The sequence below is a fragment of the Mastomys coucha genome, unplaced genomic scaffold (assembly GCF_008632895.1).
Source record: "Mastomys coucha isolate ucsf_1 unplaced genomic scaffold, UCSF_Mcou_1 pScaffold12, whole genome shotgun sequence".
Taxonomy (NCBI): Eukaryota; Metazoa; Chordata; class Mammalia; order Rodentia; family Muridae; genus Mastomys; species Mastomys coucha.
The window spans coordinates 32995012-33016433 of NW_022196894.1; the positions used below are offsets into that span (position 1 = coordinate 32995012).

General features: G+C 50.1%; 1 protein-coding gene across 1 annotated transcript in view; it reads left to right on the plus strand.

Annotated features, from left to right (window-relative positions):
* Adcy5 (adenylate cyclase 5) overlaps positions 1 to 20320 on the plus strand; it is a 154180-nt gene extending 133860 nt beyond the window's left edge. The window contains exons 12-21 of the mRNA XM_031363770.1: positions 254 to 341; positions 4126 to 4242; positions 4619 to 4783; positions 6090 to 6265; positions 7838 to 7867; positions 8663 to 8795; positions 13017 to 13280; positions 14124 to 14328; positions 16817 to 16941; positions 18242 to 20320. Of these exons, the coding sequence (XP_031219630.1) occupies positions 254 to 341; positions 4126 to 4242; positions 4619 to 4783; positions 6090 to 6265; positions 7838 to 7867; positions 8663 to 8795; positions 13017 to 13280; positions 14124 to 14328; positions 16817 to 16941; positions 18242 to 18370 (1432 nt within the window). The 3' untranslated portion in view covers positions 18371 to 20320. The remainder of the gene's footprint in view (positions 1 to 253; positions 342 to 4125; positions 4243 to 4618; positions 4784 to 6089; positions 6266 to 7837; positions 7868 to 8662; positions 8796 to 13016; positions 13281 to 14123; positions 14329 to 16816; positions 16942 to 18241) is intronic.
* Positions 20321 to 21422: the final 1102 nt, after the last annotated feature.

Sequence of the window (21422 nt, forward strand, 5' to 3'; positions counted from 1 at the left end):
TCCTGTGGGTGGCTGGTCCCCCATGATGGTGGCCTGAGAGTGGGAGGAGCAGGAGTGGACTGTATTGCAGCATAGTCCTGCATGGGCCCTCACTACAAGAGCTCTTCTTGGGGAACAGTGGGAAGGATGGAGCAGTTGGATGGCCCTGGGATCTGGCTCCCGAATGCTGGGCAGGCTCCGGGGACACAGTGGGGCTTGGACTTCCTACCAGGATGCAGTTCCTTCTCAGCTTTTCTCTCCCCTCCACTCCCAGCTCCCTGCTCATGCTGAGTTTCTACCTGGCGTGTTTCCTGCTGCTGGCCTTGGCGGTGTTTGTGTCTGTGATCTACGCCTGTGTGAAGGTGAGTCTCCCTCACATGCCTCCCAGGGGCAGAGGCCATCGCTGAGACCTGAGCATCACACTTGGCCCAGGGAATGGGAGTAAACGGTACTGGTCCACAACTGGCACTGATGGCAAGCCCAACTGGAGATCAGGCTGTTCCTATTGGCTGCCTCATTAATCTTTGCAACAAGATTGTCTTTGCTGCTTCAGTGTTGCATGGGACAAGAGGGTCACTAACCAGAACCTGAGACAGAGGATCAGTGAGCGTTCAGTAGAGAATGCGTGTGGAGAAGGGACATTTTCTGAGATCAGAGACGAGTCTAGAACATGCGGATAAGAGATAAGACTCCATCGAGGCGCAGAGTTTTAGAATGGCCACTCGGTGAACACCAGAGCCTGGCTTCCTGTTCTGTTTTATCTTGGTTTTCTCTTGGGCATACCAAGTCCCCTGTCCAGACAGTATCTCTAGACAGTTCTTGACCCCAGGCTATCCCCGTTCCCAGCAAGCCTTTGTCTCCTTCCATTATCCCCATCAGTGGGTAGCCAAGGACTCGCCACCCTCCAAACTGGGCCCTTCACTAATCTATTTGTTTAGCTGCCTCGTGGTCAAAAGTCTTGGTAGAGCATCTGTCAGGTCTGGCAGGGATCTTAGGAATTATGCGTGTGGGTTAAAGGTGGTTCTGTCTTCTTGAGAAGATGGTGGGTGTCTCGCTATATTGAAGGGTGGGCATTGATTCTCCTTCCTCAAGGCTGTGACCCTCCTGCTCTCTGGTCAGTCAGTTCCTGCTTTGGCTGTATAGTTGTCCAGAGGCCTCTGAGCCTGTTTGGTCCTTGTAGACAGCTCACTGTCTGCATCCAGGGATATAACAATAAGGCACCAAATTGTCCCAATAACCAGAGGTGAAAGCAACGCAACACCCATCATCAGACAAGACAGCAAGGCATAAATATGGCGTGTAACCATGATGGACTAGTGTTTGAGCACATGGAAGAGCCATGCCCTGTCACACACCGTAGTGTGGATGAACCTCAGAGATAGTGCTGAGCGAGAGAAGCCAGGCAGCCCCATTCACACACTGTATTATTTCAAATATGGAATTATCTATAATTGACAAATTCATAAGACAGAGAGTAGACTAGAGGTGGCAAAATGGGGAGCTGTTGCTCAGTGGGTAGTGTTCCGTGCTCAGAGCGATGAAAGAATTCTGGAAATGGTAGCAGTAATGGCTACCCAGTGTTGTGACTGTGATAAACGCCACAGTAAGATGGCAAAATGCGGTGATGGCGCATGCCTTTAATCCCAGCACTTGGGAGGCAGAGGCAGGCGGATTTCTGAGTTCGAGGACAACCTGGTCTTCAGAGCTACACAGAGAAACCCTGTCTCGAAAAAACCAAAAAAAAAAAAAAAAAGATGGCAAAATGTGTTGTGTTTTTGCTACAACAATGAGAAAACATTACAGTAGGTTGAGCGCTCTGGCACAGGTCTGTCATCCTAGCACCTGGGAGACCGCAGCAGCAGGAGAGAGCTCAAGACTAGTCTGAGCTATGTAGTGATAACTTGACTTAATAAAAAAAAAAAGTCACAATAATATTTTAAAGCATACCACATCTAAAATACTCTTGAAGGTTGTTTTTATAAATCTCAAACAGGCTATATTCTTAGGAGGGGGCATGTGGCCAGCAGAAACAGGCACTCCTGCCCTTTCTCACTGACCCGCCTTCCCAAACAGAGGCACCACCCAGGAACCAGGTGTGTGATCCTGTGAGGGGCACTTCTCATTGCAAACCACAACATGTAACCGTTTACAAAGCATTCTCAAATGAGCCTCCAGGGCCTCTCTGTGAGACAGCATTCCCTATTCACTGCTAAGGGAACTAAAGCTCAGAGAAGTTAACAGTCCCCGGGATTACACAGCTCCTAAGAGATGGGACAAGGCTTGGAAAAATGAAAGCTATATGAAGATGTCAAGTCACATACCACCATGTTTCTCTTTATAAAGGTAGATGAATTGGTAATTCACTAATCTTTAGTGTATTGGTGTGTATGGCGACTGGTGCGCTGACTCTGCAATGTTGTCATTGTTGTGAAAGAAACCTCACATTCTTTTCCTCCCTCTGCTAACCACTAGTTCACTCAGGTTGCATGCACGCCACATCCCATATGAGTGGGTTCATACAGTATGAATGAGACTGGTGTCTTTCACTTAGCATAGTAGTTTCAAGGCTCCCCTATCACACAGCCTTCCGGCTCAGAGCTCAGTACACGATGGTGTGACTACAGCATGTTTTGCTTACCTCTTAGTTGCTGATGATATCTGAGTATCTTCCCATCTCCCCCCTACCATGAGCGATGAAGCTGTGAACCTGGATGTCCAAATGTCTGCTCAAGTCCCCACATTGAGTACTTTTATATATAAACCCAGGGGCGGAAATGCCAAAGATGATAGTTTGTGACTAATTTTCAAGAAACCGTCCCAGTATTCCCATAGCAGTAGCTGTGACAGTTCCCACAGTGGCCCATGCGTGTTTTGATCACCCTGTTTTCTTTGTTAGTCCTTGCTTTGCTTTCTTGAAGTTATTTTCTGTATAAAATCTTTTAATTGGTGAAATCTAACTTACCTGGTTTTATTTTTTCTTTCTTCTTTTTTGGGGGTATGGGGTAGGTAGCTTCTGATGCCAACCATCAGCACTCATTAGGTAACAGATAGGCCTGGCACGCTCTGTCAAAACGGCCAGGGTTGCTGAGGGCTTGTGGGAGGCTGCAGATGGATAGAAGCCTTTGCCTACTTTCCTTAACCGAAAGAATTAGGTGCTCCTACAGACAGACAGATAGACAGGCAGCCTTCAGAGGAGTGTGGCTTGCTCAGGGTCATATAGCACAGACAAACCCAGAGAACAAGCTTCCTGCCTCCGTTCCCATGCCCCTCCATGCTCTCAACCCTCCACCTCTTGCCTCCTTTCCCATGCCCCTCCATGCCCCCACCCTCTGTCCTTGGGCGGTCCCAAGGTCACTTGCACTCCTGGCAGCAGACAGGCCTCACCAGGAGGAGCTGAGGCAGCAAAGCTGGAGAAGCCCAGGTCACCTGCTTTACTGTGTCAATGTCTTTGTTAGCCTGGGTTGTCAGGCAGATGAGGTATGTGTGGTCTATGTATGATACCAGTCAAGTGTGTCAGATGGGATGACGGGGGGGGGGGGTGTAGCAGGCTGTCATTTAACTACTAAGAGTACAGAGGGTCTTGAAGCAGACATGTGGCTTGTCTTACTGGGGACAATATAGGAGGAACTGGGTAAGCCAAACGTCATCTCCTTGAGACCTTTCATGCTGAAGAAGATGCTTGCCCAGTGCCCTCTTCAGGCCTCCCTCCCCCGTTTCCATGCTCCTCTGCCCTCTGCAGAGCCTCTCTGAATTCCCCATCCCTGTCTCAGGAGGGTCTCAAGCTTCCCAATACCCCCGTGGCCCCTCAACCATCCACTGTTCCTCCCTGATTGGACCCCAAGGCCCAGGCTCCCACCACAGGTGATAGGCTTTTCTGCCATTTTCTCTCTAGTCAGGATAGCATCCTTCATCCTGGCTCAGTCATCTGTGTGGTGGGCTCTGTTGACACTCTCCCTGTCCAGTGCGGAGGCTCTGGCGATCTGAGGCAGAGGGCAGTGGAATGAGCATGGAGCTACACAGTCTTGAAGGGGTTCAAGAAAGTCTGGGGAGCTATTCCAGGGACAGGATATGTCCTCTGAGCTCCATGGCTGTCTGAGGGGTTCTAACTGATTTCTGCTTTTGTCTCTTCCTCCCTTCTTGCACCAGCTCTTCCCCACTCCCCTGCAGACACTCTCCAGAAAGATAGTGCGATCTAAGAAGAACAGTACCCTGGTTGGGGTGTTCACCATCACCCTGGTGTTCCTCTCGGCTTTTGTCAACATGGTAGGTCTCTCCGTAGCCTCTCAGTGCCTCCTGGCTCTGTGGGTTCAAACCAGTGGGGCCCCATGGCTGACAAGCATAGCTGGGGAGCATCTCCCTAGAAGTTCATGTCCCACCTTAGGCTGGGGTCTAATTTGATTTTCGTTAGCATCTCTCACAGGCTTTTAGTTCTTTGTTTTCAAGCTAGAAGGTGCATGGATGTGCCATCCCTGTACCCAGAGCAAAGCTTTCCCTCCAGGCGCCTCTTTTGTTCCTGGTATGTGTACAGTGCTACTCCTGAGACAGGGTGGTCTGGTACCACCCACCATCCTGAGGGATGGGCCTTCCTAGCTTGGCTTATAGGGGCTGAGCAGCCTCAATACCCTCTTCCCTGCCTTAGTTCATGTGCAACTCTAAGAACCTGGTGGGCTGCCTGGCAGAGGAGCACAACATCACGGCGAACCAGGTCAACGCATGTCATGTGATGGAGTCGGCCTTCAACTACAGCCTGGGTGACGAGCAAGGCTTCTGTGGCAGCCCCCAGCCCAACTGCAACTTCCCAGAGGTTCGAGAGATGGGGACAGGGTGTGGGGATGGCAGCAGAGGCAGACAAACATTCCTGCCCCTTTTCACAGCTCTGGGCAGTCCCAAGCAATGGTTGTAGCCATAGAGATACCTTCTCCCAGCCCCTCCCACATCCAAGCAGCCTCCTTATTACAAAGACAGTGTTTATAACACAGCTGGGGTTTAGGCAGTACTTAAACCAAGTACTTGCTGGATGCTAAAGGCCTTCCCTCTACAGGATGGGTAGGTGAGACTGTGATACTAGATTGTCTGGGAATGGCCTCCCACCTTCTCCTCTCTCAGATAGAGGTGGTGACTTTAGGCTGCTCCAGAACCCACCTAGTCACCAGGGACCTCCTTTACAGTACCTCAGGTGTCTTTTGAAAGCCCTGGGCTGCCCACTGCTAGTCTCTAACATCTGGCTGCCGCCCAGAGGCAGAGACATTGTGGAACCAGTGAGCGTGGAGAGAACTCAGAAATAATGGTATTGAACAGAAAGAACAAAGAATAGATGCTAATGTCTGGAATTAGCAGCAGATGAAAGACAGAAGAGGACCCCTAAGATCAGCTGGTCCGGTTGGTCCCTTAGTCAGCAGAGGACAAAGGCTCAGAAATCAGGGCCCTGGGGGTCTGTCCTAGGAAACCTGATTTACAACCCATGTGTTTGGACTGCAGGAGCTCTCAGATCTTAGGAGGTTGTCTCACACCTGCCCCAGAGGAGGCTGGGCAGATTGTGCTGACAAAACAGTGCTGTGTCTGCAGTCCCCGTGTGTGAATAGTCACAGGAAGTGTGGAGTAAAGGTGGCACTTATTGTCACTTCAGTTAGGTGGCCTAGTTCAAGTGTCCCCTCCCCCGACCCCCAGCTGGGTGAGTTCTGAAAACACTTGCAGGTTTTAGAACCATCAGTGTCAGAGACGCAGCTCCCGCTCCTGGTGGGGCCTAGGTTCCCTGCCGTTACCTCTGGTGCCAGGCATAGTGCCATCAGTGTCGGATGGACGTATATGACTGGAAGCTTTGCTGATGGGGAAACTGAGGCCTAGAGAGGATGAGTCAGGTCAGCCTGAGCTTAGAGCTGTGCCTATAGCCCGCATCATCTTCCAGGTCCCCTTCAACCTGAAGCCCATCTCCAGCAGCTTCCTAGCCAGGCTGCTGACATTTCCTCCTGGCTGGCTACCATCAGCAGGAACATTCCCAAACCATGCTCCTCTCCCACCCCCAGTCCCACCCCCAGGTCAGGTGAGGACGGGGAGGGGCCGGTAAGGAAAAGGGCAGAGCTGGGATCCGACATGGCCCCCTCTCTCTGCAGTATTTCACCTACAGTGTGCTGCTCAGCCTGCTGGCCTGCTCCGTGTTCCTGCAGATCAGCTGCATCGGGAAGCTGGTGCTCATGTTGGCCATTGAGTTCATCTACGTGCTCATCGTAGAGGTGCCCGGCGTCACACTCTTTGACAACGCTGATCTTCTGGTCACCGCCAATGCCATGTATGCAGCACCTTCTTTGCTCCCCCTGGGGGTCTGGGGAGAATCCAGGGTGTCAGGTGTGGCAGGAGCCTGGGTCCCAGCAGCATAGGGAATGTGTAAGGAAAATGTCTTCCATCTCCCTAGGCCTGGTTACTGGAGCAGAGCACACAGGGTCACAGGGTCTTGGGGCTTCCTTTCCTCCCTTCCCATGTTGGGGACAGTACAGGTAATCAGGCCCCACTGCCTTTCTGTCTCTAGTTGGCTGATTGATCAGTGCTCACCTCAGGCTTCAGGGCTGAGGAAGGCAAGGATTCTTTAGTTCATCTTCAGTTCACCTACTCAAGTGTTCATACATTTATTGGGGGTCTGTGAGGAACAGATCCGGAACCAGGCAAGAACAATCAGAGAACAGGCAACTCTTGTGACAAGGACAACACTTGAGAAAGTTAAGGCTAGATGTCAGATTCAAATGAGAATCTGGTGGTGGTATGGGCAGGTCACAAGAAGGCACTGACACCAGGAATAGGCACTGGAAGCTGGCTTTCGAGTGGCACTCGAACCGCTGTCCCCACCCCCACCCCACCCCCACCCCCCCAGTCTGGGAGCCAACCTCTTGGCTGCTTTTTCTTTCCTTCTGCTCCCCCTCTGAGCCTCTTCTCTCCCTCTGTTGACAGTGGAGGCAGGAAGTGGAGGCCTTTGGGTCAAGAGACCCTGGTTTGACTCTAGCAGTACTATGCAGTACATAAATAACACAAGCCATGTGCATGATTTCAAATTTTTTCGGTAGCTGTAATTTAAAAGGCAAAACAAAGTATGGTAGTTTTGGTTTTTTTTTTGTTGTTGTTGTTGTTGTTTTTTTTTTTCAAGACAGAGTTTCTCTGTGTAGCCCTGGCTGTCCTGGAACTCACTCTGTAGACCAGGCTGGCCTCGAACTCAGAAATCAGCCTGCCTCTGCCTCCCAAGTGCTGGGATTAAAGGCATGCGCCACCACCGCCTGGCAGTATGGTAGTTTTTTATTATGGTGCTGGAGATTGAAAGCTGTTTGTACTTAGACAAGTAAGTGCTGCCCTACAGAGCAACACTTCAGACCAGAGGTACAATTAATTTTAATAATAATTGTGTATAGACACTAGATCCAAAATATGATCTACTGAACATAAATCAATTGTTAATTACTACGAAACCATCTTACCTCTTCCCCAATATATTTGTAATATATTTACATGCACAGCCTCTTTTAACTTATTTCAAGACCTAGTAGCCACATATGGCCAGCAGTTGCCATCTGGGATGGTGTAGCTGTAGGGTTCCCCTCCACTCCTCCAGGATTGCAGCACAGGGCAGGGATGCACAGGTGGGCAGGTGGACGTGAGAGGAGCAGACAGGAGCTAAGAACTGAGCAGCCTTGGACAGTGTGACCAGATGCTGGCTGAGGTGCACTTTCTGCAAGCCTTGCTGCTCACAGTGCCCCTGGATGAAGAGGGCTGGGCACAGCAGTAGCTAGGCAGTAGAACAGAGCTTTAGGGGCATAGCAAAGGCTGGGGAGTCAGAGGCGCCTGCAGGCTGAGCGGTCTCCCCAACTTTTCTTCACAGAGACTTCAGCAACAACGGGACCTCCCAGTGGTGAGTAGACCCTTCTGTGATGGGGCCCCCCATCTTCCCTGTGGCAAATAAAATACGTGGGGTGGATAGCTACTCTTCCCATGGAGGAGGAGCCTTATGACGAGGTGAAGGAAGGTGGCAGTGGCAGGAACGGGTGGGGAGACCTTCCCTCCAGGGGCCACAGGGGCTGTAATCGGAACGCCTCTGGACTGTCTTGACTTCCATACTTGAGGGTGATCTGAAGGCTCCATGGCAGTGTCATCAGGCCTGGGTGGGTCAGGAGTCAGTCCCAGCATTCAGGACTCAGGCTTTGTGCTCTACAAGGAGCAGGTTTGGAATGAGCGTTTTCTATGAGCCTGCGTCCGAACAGCCATGAACAGGAATGGCTATACAGTAACAGCCTCCATGTGGGGAAACCTGCTCTGTGCCAGATGCATCACGGAGCACACTGTATAGCAATTTTCTCTTTCCCAGTGTCTGGAGAATGGGGACATCACCCCATTTTAGCAGTCCTCAGAGACAGGGTCATTAGGCTGGCCTGGTTACCTTGACCCTGAGCTACTGCCGATGCCCTGTAGGAGAACTGAGTTCACAACCTAAGGTGACCAGATGGGCTCACCCAGTGATGAGAATGTAAGGTACCAGGGTAGGAAACCCATGCCCCGACGGCTGGAAGGCTTCCTGAAGGAAGTGCCTCAAGCAGCTTGCACAGGAGGAGGTGGGGGAGGGGAGCTGCCTTGGGAGGAAGAAAGTCCTAGTCTTTGGAGTCCACTGAATACGAGGGTGAGCTCAAGCCTGCTTGCCTCTCACTGACAGCCCTGTGCATGCGACCAAGGTGGCACTGAAGGTGGTGACGCCCATCATCATCTCTGTCTTCGTGCTGGCTCTGTATCTGCATGCCCAGCAGGTGGAGTCCACTGCTCGCCTTGACTTCCTCTGGAAACTGCAGGTGAGTGGCTCTGGACTGGAGCTGCATGGGGAAGCAGCAAACCTCACAGCATTTACTAGACCCTTGGGTAACCTGGTTTTGGCCTCATCTCATCTGACTGCTGCCCAGCGCCAGGAAGAAGCACCCGAGAAAACCTACTGGAGAAAGCTGGCTTCCAGGCTGGCTGTCTCTACCTTTGATTCCGGCCCTTCCCGTGGCTTAGCTCAAGTTCAGCCTCCTTGTCTCTCCTGGTTTTTCTCCTATTTCCAGACTATAGCAGGCCACTTCTGCCTTAGACTTCTTAGTGCCAAGATTGCTGGCTGGGGCAGGAGATCCTGCTTTTGGTTGGCGGCCATCTGTGCATTCCTTCTGAAGGGCGTACTCTATGGGATCTGGCTGTCAGGTCCTTGGTGGAGGTGCCCTGAGGTTAGGAGACCCGGGAGCATTGCTCTCTGCTTTCCCTGGGGAAATGTCCCTCCTGAAGTCCTAGCTGTCAGTGAGCTGTCATCCTTCTTTAAGGAAGTCCCCAGGTCAGACCAGGTTCTGTGGGACCTAGAGCCTATGTCCTTAGACCTCTGCTCACATTTCCACCTCTGTCTTCCTCCATGTGTCCTCAGGGTGCTTCTCTCAAGATGGTTGCCACTAAGTACCCTGGCTGTGTCTTGAAGGCTTCATGAAAAGCTAGCCTGCTGCTAGCCTGCTACTAGCCCCTGCTAGCCTACTGCTAGCCCCTGCTGGGTGGTCTCAGCTCAGCCAGAGTGAAAGCCAGGGATCTAGAAAGGGTAGAAAGCCATGCTCCTCTGAGAGCTGAGGCCTCCCAGCTCCAGCAGGTCTGACCCTCCCAGACTGAGTGGCAATCCTTGTCTCTCTCCATGGTAACAGGAAGGACTATGTTGGGGATGGGGACAAAGCTTCTGTTCCGTTGGCCTGAGGCCCTGCATAAACTCAAACCATTTCCAGCTCCTACTCCTCCTTTGTCACCACAGGGCCTGTCTACTCTGTCCCACTCTGTCAGCACAGGAATAGCAGATTATCTCTCCCTTAATCCTTCTTGCCACACCCCTAGTGTCCCTTCCATGTTTTGAGAGAGAGAGAGAGAGAGAGAGAGAGAGAGAGAGAGAGAGAGAGAGAGAGAGAGAGAGTGTGTGTGTGTGTGATGTGAATATGTATGTGGGTACATAAGTATCTGTGAGTGCATAGGACCAGTGAGCCCCAGAGATCCACTTTCCTTCACCTCTCAGGTGCTAGGATTAAAAGATAATCCCACCATGCTTGGCTGTAAAAACAACCAATCAACCAAACAACAATAAAAACCTGGGCTCTGGGGATGGAACGCAAGCCACTGTGGTCACGAGGTAAACACTTTAGGACTGAGCTCTCTCTCCAGCCCTGGGCAAGTTTAAAAACACAGTGTTTAGCCTACAGAAGATCTGCAAGAACCACAAGATAAGATCCAGCAGTCCCATCCCCCTGCTTTGGTTTTATGCTCCCTCCCATGTACGCTTTCTGGCATACGTCCATCAGCTTTAGATACTCCAGTGTCTGTCAAGTGCCCCCGAACCCTCCCTACCAGAACTCATACCGCGGCACTCTGGCTTTTCTCATCTTAGTGTGAACTAGTTGTAAAGACCTTGTTAGTCCATGTTCTTGTGCAGACAGGGGTCATGCATTCCTGGAAAAGACCTGGGGGAGTTGCTGAGCATTTCACCTGAGCAGCTCGGCCTCCCTCCTGCCCTCATCCCACCATGGTGTTGACTCTGATTTCTTGTGGGAATTGCCCTTGGTTAAGCTTCTTCCCTACGTATGCCTTATTGAAAGGCAATACAACCGTTTTTCTGGTGTTTATTAACCCCTCACTTCCGGCCCCTGCATCCACTGATTCTTCCCTGTGTCTGCTCACATAAAGGTGCCAGTAAGTAGGTTGTCATGATGACACATGCCTGCAATCCCAGGGGTTGGGAGGCAGAAACAGGAGGGATGCTGCAGGTTTGATGCCAGCCTAGTCTATATAGCAAGTACCAAACCAGCCAGGGCTACATAAGAGGATATGTTCTCAGACTGCCTCCACCTGCCAAAAAGAAATGTCAGCTGTGATGTTCTGCGTCTGTCTGGTCTTCTTTTTAGGTGGCATTATACTGTAAGGAGTCGTCCCTTTGTTTGTTCTTCTATACTATTACCCGCTCACAGTCCTGAAGCCCATGGATTATGATCCCTTGCTACTTACTTATTTTCATGCTCACATCGCTGTAGGTTTGGCTGCTACAGATTTCATCCAGTTGGTGGCTGTCATTGAATACATCTCTTCCATTCTTTGAGCAGTCCAAGCACAGCAGAATGGTACAATGCGGTACAATGCTTTACAGGTACTTTTTCTGGCTTTAGGCCAGGACTCTGGCTCCTTTAAGGATCTCTGGCTTTCCCTAAGTGGAGAATTGTGTTCAGAAAAACTGAGATCTGAGCACTCAGGGGCTCATCCAATCATCTACAGCTAGGGAAAAAATGTATCAGTGGATATGGACACAGAGAGAACCTCTGCATGCATACATATTGATGTGTCTGCACCACTTCAGTTGTTTACAACTTTTAAATTATGAGCTCCTTCCAGAACCTTCTCTTTGATCTAATGCTGCTGGCTTCTTTCAAGCCACCTGACTCTGTGCGTCGCTGTACTACCCTGACAGCAAGAAACCCACCTCCTCTTATCCTTCCTAGTGACTGATGAGCTTGATAGTAATAGCCCCACTTCCCCTCAGGATCCCTTCTGTCCTTCCCCTCAGTCCCTCTGTTCCCTTGTAATCAGCCTCTCTCCGCCCTCCGTAGTGGTCACTTTGTTTCCTCAACTTCTGAGGGCTATGGCCTGGGCATCGATTCCAGTGTCCCCTGCTTGTGTGAGTAGAGTGGCTTGCCCAGCCCATGTCCTCTTCTTTCCCCTGAAGCTGACCAGCAGGCTTATGATGCTGGCTGGTCCTTCTGTCTCTTGTTCTTCAGGGCCTTGGGGAAGCTGGTAGGACAAGAGCCAGCAAATAACAATAGCAACATGTAAGCAGGCCTTGCAAGGGATAAGTAATTGTCACTCCCCACCTTTTCACTGCCCTTTGCCATTGCACCTGTCTGGAGCCCTGGGAGGGAGGAGGGAGAGGCGTGTGCTGAGAACAGGCTCAGAGACAGGTATGGGTGGCTCTATTCACCAGGAGACACACGGTCAAAGTTCCCATCTCAGTCAGAAGGCTGAAGGCTAGGAGGGAAACTGGTGTACACCCTGGCCACTCAGGGTGGCAGGAGAAGGGTGTGCAGAGGTCCCTAGGTCTCAGTGTAATCTGAGTTCTCTACAACTCCAGTGGTTCTGAGTCACTCAGCTATGAAAATGAGATCTTCCCTGGTGTTCCTAAGGCCTTTTGACTTGGGACTCTCTGTCTCCTCTGGGTTCAGATCCTACAGCCTGGGGAAGGTCTGCTAGCTCTTTCCCTTGGACAGAGACACTGGCTGGGTTTTTTAAGCATCCCTGATAGCCATACTTTCTCTGCCTGCCAGCCCATATAGCCATTCCCAAGAAGGGGGACTATTTTGTCTGCCATCAAGAGTAGAGGATCCAGCTGACTCTACTCTGTAATCTATATATACCACGCTGGTCAAGTGGCTCCTTACCACTTCTCTGTGCATAACCAACTCTGCGTCTGCCTCATGAGGGCCACCATTACCCTCATTCGTGAGCTTTAGCACTGGAAGTTAAGTGGCCACAAACTCCATCTGCAGACCCAGGCCCCAAACTGGGGAACTGAACTCAGTGAGGTGATACCCTCCTCATCCTGGCTGACATCATTCCTGCTAGCCTTGGCTAGCGCCAAAACAAGTCTCCTCTGATGGGAAGCAGACATGGCAGGACCTGGGCCAAGTTCCCGAGGGACCAGTCCAGTAGAGTCGTTCTGGCAAGCTGCTTTTCTGATTGCATTTCCTAAGCTTGAGAAAATGCAGGGTTAGGGAGTGGTGGCGGCTGTTTGGGGTGTGGATTTGGATCACTGCTCTTCTCGGCTGTCTGTGCTCCCTCTTTGTTCCTCTCCTCCATGTGTGTTGTTTGCCAGAGGCAATGGATTGTCACCCACTCCTGTCTCTTCCCATGGTCAGGCATGCTGTTTGGAGAACATGTGGAAGCAGACAGCTGTGAGGGGAGGCATCTGGTACTTGTTGGCACTCTGAGTGTTCAGGGGCATTTTGGTCTCCTCTCACTGGGTCTTCTGTCCCCAGGCCACAGAAGAGAAGGAGGAGATGGAGGAGCTCCAGGCCTACAACCGGCGCCTGCTGCACAACATTCTGCCCAAGGATGTGGCTGCCCACTTCCTGGCCCGTGAACGGCGCAATGATGAGCTGTACTACCAATCCTGCGAGTGTGTGGCTGTCATGTTTGCCTCCATTGCCAATTTCTCCGAATTCTATGTAGAGCTAGAGGCCAACAATGAGGGTGTCGAGTGCCTACGGCTGCTTAATGAGATCATCGCAGACTTTGATGAGGTGCTTCTGGGGCCCCTACATGTCCCTCCTGTCCCCTTTCTCCATCTGCCAGAGGCTCTGAGGGCAGGGGCCTGGGTATCTCCCAGGTGTCATCATGGCTCTTGGTGCCAATTACAATGAGACAACTGAGGCCTCACATCTTAAGTGTCCTGCCTGAGATCACCGTGCTGACCTGTGGGAGCTAGAATTTTTTTGCTAAGCCACTGTGGCCCCAAGGCAGAGATGGCCTAGTATCTATCAAGGGTTTGAGACCAGGAAGAGCCTGGGCAAAGGAAGAAGGTAGGCAGGAAAATAAGCCATTGTTTCAAGTATTCCTTAAACCCTTGCTGAGTACCCAGTGTGTGCAGGCCGACAGGGAAGGCTTCATTATATCAGGAGTGGGGTACAATCCAGAGGGATGGATATGCAGTACTTGGTGGTCTGCTGCCCTAGAGCATCCAAATGACTAGAATTGGGTGAAGGTGTCTGAGAGCCTTCCAGAAGCCCCAGGATAGAAAAAAAAGGTAACTTTCTAGATAAAGTTGGGGAGATTTTCATGGGTGGAGGAATGTGAGACTCCCTTGTCAAGGGCATGAGACCTGGTAGTGATTAGTGACCTTGTCCTCCAGGGCTCTTGGTGTAGGGATAAGTAGGTAGGCCATAGGTCCTGTCTAATGGAGTGGTGTGGTGAACGCCCAGCTTTGCCACAAAGCCTTGGGCACCTTACTATAAATTGACGGCCCTGCTGTGTGAGGTGGGGACTCACAAAACCAGGCTTCTGTGCTTCCTTCCGCCTTTCCATCCTTCCTGTGAACTTCAGTGACCTAGTTGGGTGGTGACTTAGGTCTGAACCCTTTTGTCTAGATCATCAGTGAGGATCGGTTCAAGCAGCTGGAAAAGATCAAGACCATAGGTAGCACCTACATGGCTGCCTCTGGCCTCAACGACTCCACCTATGACAAGGCAGGCAAGACCCACATCAAGGCTCTTGCAGACTTCGCCATGAAGCTGATGGATCAAATGAAGTACATCAATGAGCACTCCTTCAACAACTTCCAGATGAAGATCGGTGAGAGGGCTTGGGGGTAGAAAGGGCTCTGTGGGCTCTTCCATGCTCCGCCTCTATCTGTTGTCTGTCTAATGGTAAGAAAGCAAGGCTTACTGCAAACTCATTCAGTAAAAATGAAAAGCACTCAAACTAAATACGTCTACATTTTTATACAAAATGTGCATATTAGCATAATTGTACCTTTATAAACATTTTGAACAGATACTCTGTTAGCAAAATGGGTAAAATAGAATGCTTTATGAAAATTATTAGATAATACTGACAATGATTGTATTTCAGCTTGTTCTGGTGTGAGACAGGAACTCTAGACGATCTTCCTGTCTTGGCCTCCCGTCGTGCAGAGATTATGGACATGAGCTACAGTGTATGGCATGGTGTAGTTTTTAAAGCAGAGTAATTCTTTAAAAGTATTTCTTGTGTGTATGAGTTCTGTCACATATAGGTTTATGCACATAGTGCATGACTGGGGCCTACAGAATCTGGAAGAGGGTGTCAGATCCCTGGAACTGGAGTTAGAAATGGCTGTGAACCAGATGGTGATTGGGTGCTAGGAATTGAACTCAGGTCCTCTAGAAGAACAGCAAGTGCTATTTATCTCTGTAGCTCCTAAAGCAGGGTAATCTTAAAGCCAAGTGGGCAAGGTACCACTGAGTTCTCAGTGTGAGCCCAAAGCAGCGCTCTGAAAGCTGTGTGGTCCACACACACATGGGTAGGCAGTAGGGAGGGTGTGGCGTGTTACGCTTCACTTGACTGCATCTCCTGTGTTTGCTTCCAGTTCTGAGGACTGAACCCAGAATCTCACATCTTTCAGACAAATGCTCTACCAATTGAATTATACTGTAGGGCTCCATCTTTGGCAAAGGAAGCTTATTTATGTATTTTGTGTGTGTGCATGTGGAGGTCCGAGGACAATGTTCAGGAATCAGTTCTCTCCTTCTCCCACCATGTAAGATCCTGGAGATTGAGCCCAGGTTGCCAGGCTTAGTAGTAAGCTGCTTTTACTGCTCAGCCCTATTGCCAACCCTAACCATTTTATCCAACTCTGCCAAAGTAGAAAGAACAGTGCACAGAGAATGCCCATCCATCCTGGAGCTCACACTCCTCCATCCCCTGCCCCACCCACGGGTCTGAGTGCCCTGTTCCAGAAGGCATGGGGCTACTCTGCAGCACATTTACCTTCACCTTGCCCCGGTTCAGTCACGGTAGCCGTTCATCTGCTAAGGGGATGGAGTCGAGGGCAGTCTCCCTTCTTGAGGTTTGTAGTAGTGGAAAACATTTTCTAAAAGAGCAGGCCTTTTCAAAAGGTTCTAGTCAAAAGTTTTATGCATTATCAACTCCCTGACTATGGCTCAAGTCATAAATGATTCAGATGTCTTTTTTTTTTTTTTTAAGTAACAGTAATTCACAAAAATACTGGCATTTCAATTCTCAAAATTAGCACATTAGATTGAAATATTACATCACTTAAAAACAATATTGTGATCATTAATGTCCCCAGGAGATATTTTGTTCTGGCTCCAGTGTCGGGAATTGGGCTGTCCCTGAACAGACTGCTTATTTGCCCTCTGGGCACAGTGGTTTGTGGATTGGACCTGGCTGCTGGAGGCCAGGCATCTGCTGTCGCCCACACACGCGGCCTGTGCCTGTGTTAACTCTGCCCTTACTTTCATGTAATGCTGCTCCACTCACCATGCTACAGTCCTTTGTATTCTTAGGGTAACCTGTCTCAACAACTGGACTGGACCAGACTGGGGATGGAATGATCTCTGGAATAGAAACCATCTGAGCTTAGTGTGGTCAGTGATGGGGCCAGTCTAGCATAGAAATAGCATGTGGGCTTAAAAAGCCACATGTATTGTGATGGGATTTGAAAACAGACAAGACTGGGACAAGGCTGGACACAAGGTCTCAAGAGTGAGGAAGAGAGATGGAGCATGTCTGCGCTGTCCTCTGAGTTGGTGCTGAAATACGTCATCAAGAGGGAAGGATGAGAAAAGGCATTGGGCAGCTGGAGATGGCTCAGTGGTTAAACACTTACAAAGTACCCAGGTTTGATTTCCAGCGCCCAAGCCCAATGAGACACCTTTAATTCCAGATCCAGGGTACTGAGTTACCCTCATCTACCCTCTGCAGGCATCTTCATGTGCATGTACCACATGCTCACACAGATACTTGAATAAAATACATGTAAAGAAAAAACAAAAGGTATTGGGCTATGCTGGATGTCCCTGGAGACCTTGAAAGGGGTATATATGGCAAGGGATTTAAGAGTTGAGATAAGGACACAGTAACAATGGATATGTGTTCAGATCTTTGCTTTCTTGAATCATGGATAGTGCAGAAAAGTGTGGGACTTGGGGATTAAGCTTAGCCTCAGTCCAGCAGGAATCAGGAGCACCCACAATGTGCCGAAAGGTGGATCCTGGCAATAGCAAGCAAGGTATGCGTGTCTTAATCTGATGAGTATAGCTGATTTCTGTCCACACAGGGCTCAACATTGGACCTGTAGTGGCTGGGGTCATTGGGGCTCGCAAGCCTCAGTATGACATCTGGGGCAATACAGTGAATGTGGCCAGCCGTATGGACAGCACTGGGGTGCCTGACCGCATCCAGGTGAGTGCAAGCACAGCTACCGTTCACAGCATTCATGTGAAGGGCCTCTGTCACCCTGGTGCTAGGAGGTTTTTGCTGCAGACCACGCAGAGTTCACAGTTAAAGTTTCTCTTCAGATTCAGGGGTGAAGTGGCGGTCAGTCAGGGCAGACATCTCAGAGTTTTGGCAAACAGGGTTGGGTCAGACCTTCAGTACCTCGGACAGAGCCCCAGGCTTATGCTGAACCTCTACTGTGCACAGAAGGAACTGGTGGGGCAGGCCTCACTATAGAGTGGCTCGCCAATCCAGGCATACAGGAGGATGTAGACAACTGTAGGGACTTGCAGTTCTCCTGGGCTGGTGAGGCTGCTGGTGTCTTTAGAACTCCAGCATCCAAGAACAATGGGCATTACATTCCCCTTCTCCATCCTGTGCAAGCTAGTGCTGATTCCTGGGCCTGCAGCTCTTCAGTCCCATCCTTCACTTTCCTCAGACTTGATTCTTGTTCCAGTCTCATAAAAAAAAAATGTACTACCACACACCTGAAGGTCCTGGTGCAGCTGTGGGAAGTCAGCTTCCCGGGCCTGCTTTGACATGCTAACAGATCCATTTCAAAGGTATTTTTGCTGTATTATATACCACTTGAATGTTCTCTCAGTTGTCTGACCTGCCCAGGTAGACCTGGCCTACTGAATTGTGGGTGCTGTCCAAGGTACCAGGCCTGTCCCTACTGTGGGCTCGAGGAGGAGAAAGGCTGTATGTATGGAGAGAGAGTGACTAACATCCTGCTGCCGAGCAGCTGCATGGCAATACAGAGAGTTGGGAGCTCTCACCATCCTCGGCATGCATCTCTGCCATCCTTTGCTCCACTCACCCTAACAGGGCATTATAATTGATGAGGCCCCAGGGAGTCATCTTAGTCTGCAGAACTAAGACAGGCCTGGACTCTGCCTCTGGAGTGACATCCAGGCTCTACCAGTTAACTGTGACCAGAGGCAGGCAATACATATTTCCTGAGCCTTAGGCATGGGAATAATAGTTTCCTATAGAGATGAAATGAGACCAGAGGTTGCTCTCTGTTCTGTCTTGGAGCCAGCTCTTCTGGAAGCAGTTTATGATCCCTAGCCCATGTTCCAAATAGCACTTAAGTGACAAATCCCTGGGTACATATCATTGTCCCCAAGAGCCAGTGGGGAAGGGCCTTCCCTACTCTCATGTCAGGGCAGCAACATGGCGTAGGCACACGGAGGTAGATGTGCCCACTACAGATCATGGTTTAGGTCACTTATAGCCTGTCCTCTCCCTTCCTATGCCTCCTCAGGTTACTACAGACATGTACCAGGTGCTGGCCGCCAACACATACCAGCTGGAGTGCCGGGGTGTGGTCAAGGTCAAGGGCAAGGGTGAGATGATGACCTACTTCCTCAATGGAGGGCCTCCCCTCAGTTAGCAGATACCAGCCAGAGGAATCAGCATCCCGGTCTCCAGAGGATGGGAACAGCTTCTTTGTGCACCATGGGCAGATAGGACCTGTGCTCCAGGCTCACAGCTGCACTGGTAAAATTTCCACTTTGACTCAGAAGCAACTTCTGCCTTTGCTGGTGGGCATGGCTTTTGGCCTAGGCCCAGGGTGCCAGCGTCCTGCGAGCACCGAGCTGACCAAAGATGTTCCCCTTGGCAGAAGATTCCGCTAGACTCGAGTTGAACCTCGAGTTTTCTGACAAGTGCTGCTGCTGCATGGTGGAGGTGCTACAGGAGCCTTCATTGGTGGGCGGCATGGCACACAGTGGCCGGCCTAGGGGTGTCCATGGACCTCAAGGGTCTGCTTTTTCCACTGTGGGGGAGGGCAGGAACTAGGAGAGGTATGGCGTGCCATCCTCTCCCCACACCTCCACACACACAGACAATTCCCTGTAAGGGAAACAGGACTGTTGACAAGGGGGAGGTGAGAGGACACCAGGCAAGGAGCAGTGGCTCTGAGCAAAAGAAAATATTTATTAAATAAAACAAAACAAGTTTTCTCTGCCCGTCTTTAGACTATGCTAGTTGTACGCGTGTAAGAGACACACAAGCAAACGAGGATGCCACTGGGGGAGGGAGGTGGGAACCCCAACTTGTCTTTTTGTATTTTTTATTTTGTATTATTGAAACCTTGGAGATCTAACAAATATACCAAATTCTATATTTTGTAAATTCTACTAGGAAACAGCTGTGCCCAGCAGGGCATTTCTGCTCCTCTGTACTGTACGTATGTCAGTGTGTGTACTGGTGTACGTGTGTGTTCCCCTCATTTCAGACTTGGCAGGTTTTGGTTTTTCTAGGCATAGCAAGAGCAGGGGTGTGTGTTGTTTTGGGGCACCACACTAGTCCCTCTTTCTAACCCCACCTTACATACATCCCATTTCCCAAGTAAATAAATGCCATCGGAACGAGAAGGCAAAGGCACTGTTCCTGCCCCAGGTGGTGTCCGAGCATTCTCCATTTACTAGTGCTGCCCTTCTGTGCCATCCTAGAGATGCTGCAAGGTCCCCTCCCCTCGCAGAGGCAGCCCCCACAGGTTCCTAGGGCTGGAGGAAGCCCAGGCTCCACAGCCTCCTCTGTTGGCCCTGGTGTGGGGAGGGGGACGGGAGGGCTGTCTTGGAAAGGGTCCCTGTGACCTGAGGATGCAATCTATCAGTCCTGGGTTTAGGGAAAGGGTGTAGCCTTGGCCTTCCACCCCCAGACACAGCTAAGATTTTGTCTGGTTTTGGTGGAAGGGGACAGGTAAACACCCTGAGGAGAAAATACTGTTTTTGTACTTTCCAAGAACACCTTTGAAAAATGATATTCTATCACAGATAAACTTGAACAGCACCCTTACTGTCTGCCTAGATCCTCTCATTGCTTCTCAGGGTGCAATTACTCTCCCCTCTAATAGGAGAGGAAAGGTGAGGTGGCAGCCAAGTGCCAGCTCAATGTTCCTGTGATGTCCTTCACCATCCTCCAGCCCCGAGAAACAAAGTATGAGCCCCAGACTGCTGCCCCTGCATCTGTTCTTGTGCTCTGCCGCTCCACCCGAGTTCTGCACTGCCCTCACCTCTGGTACGGGGCTGCTTCTTTTGCACTGTTCTCAAGTTCCCAGCCCTCCACATGTCCTGCCAATGCCAGTGGGTTTCTGTTTAGCTTCCAACCAGAGTACAGTGTGTGTGCTGAGTTTATACTGTGTTTTCCCATGGAGGGAGGCTCCTCCCCACTCCAGCAGTGACTGGTGACAGCGTGCAGTGCTAGCTCTTCGTTCCCTCTAAGGGGTGTGTGCACTCTTTTTATTCCTGCTCTTGCAAAAATGATACAATTATGATTTCCCATGGAAATTGAAAAGTCTATTTAAATAATTTAACTATTAAAAACACTTTCACTGGTACCGTTTTCTGGTCTGATTTTCATTTGGGTCAGGGTCCAGGAAAGGATATGCCAGAAGAAAAACAAAGCTTAGACAGTGAGTAGGGATGGTGAGCAGATCTGACCTGTACAGATGGTGACAACTGTGTGACATGCTGAGTTAGGCACCGTACAAATGCCATCTCAATAGTCCCTGCTGGTCTTCACATTTCACTGCTTGCTTAGGGCCACACAGCTGTAAGTGGCAGGAGTTTCCAAGCAAGAGCAAGACCACACAGGGAGCCTTTTCAGCAAGTTCTATTTGCTGTACCATCAAACTCAAGGTTAACTTGGTCCAGGAAATAACTCCAGAGGGGTACAGGCAAATTAAATTGGACACAGGTAACATGAAGGGACCTGTGAGAAAGTTTACTGGCTTTGTGGAAGCAGTGGCCGCACAGTTCTAGGCATGGCTGGCCTAGACCTCAGCAGGGCTTCAGATATGCATAGGAATGATATATGTTATAGAGGTAGGAATGTGTTACAGAGGCAGGGGCTTAACTCTGAAATTTCCAAGCTGGGGCACACAAATTAGAAAGAAAATTCAATGATATGGAAATTCAAACTTGGTGGGATGTGGTCATACACACCTTTAATCTTAGCACTTGGGAGGCAGGCAGATCTCTGTGAGTTCAGGGCAAGCCTTAGAACTACATAGAGAAATGCTGTCTCCAAGACAAAATAAAAAAACTTCATGGCTATTATTGGTCAGAGTAGGAACCTCAGCCCTTAAAGAAATCCTACCTGTTGTGGCTAGGCCTTCAAGCACCTCTTGAGACCACAAGTACACGCATAGCCACAGGATCACACAAGGGGGAGGTTCCAAAGCCCTTCCCATAGCCATCATGCTCACTGAGCAGATCCCAGAGAATAGGTCAAGCTCTACATTTCTTCCAAAGGATATCCACATCATAGAACTGACTAGAAAGCATTCCACTGGCATACAGATCAGGATCAAGTACCCCATCCCTGTGTGTAACAAATATCAGATGTCAGCAAACATAAGAAACAGAGGAAGTTAGCAGGGAGTTGGTGGGAAGTCACAGGACTTCCTGTATTGGAGAAGGTGAAGCTAAGTCTATAAC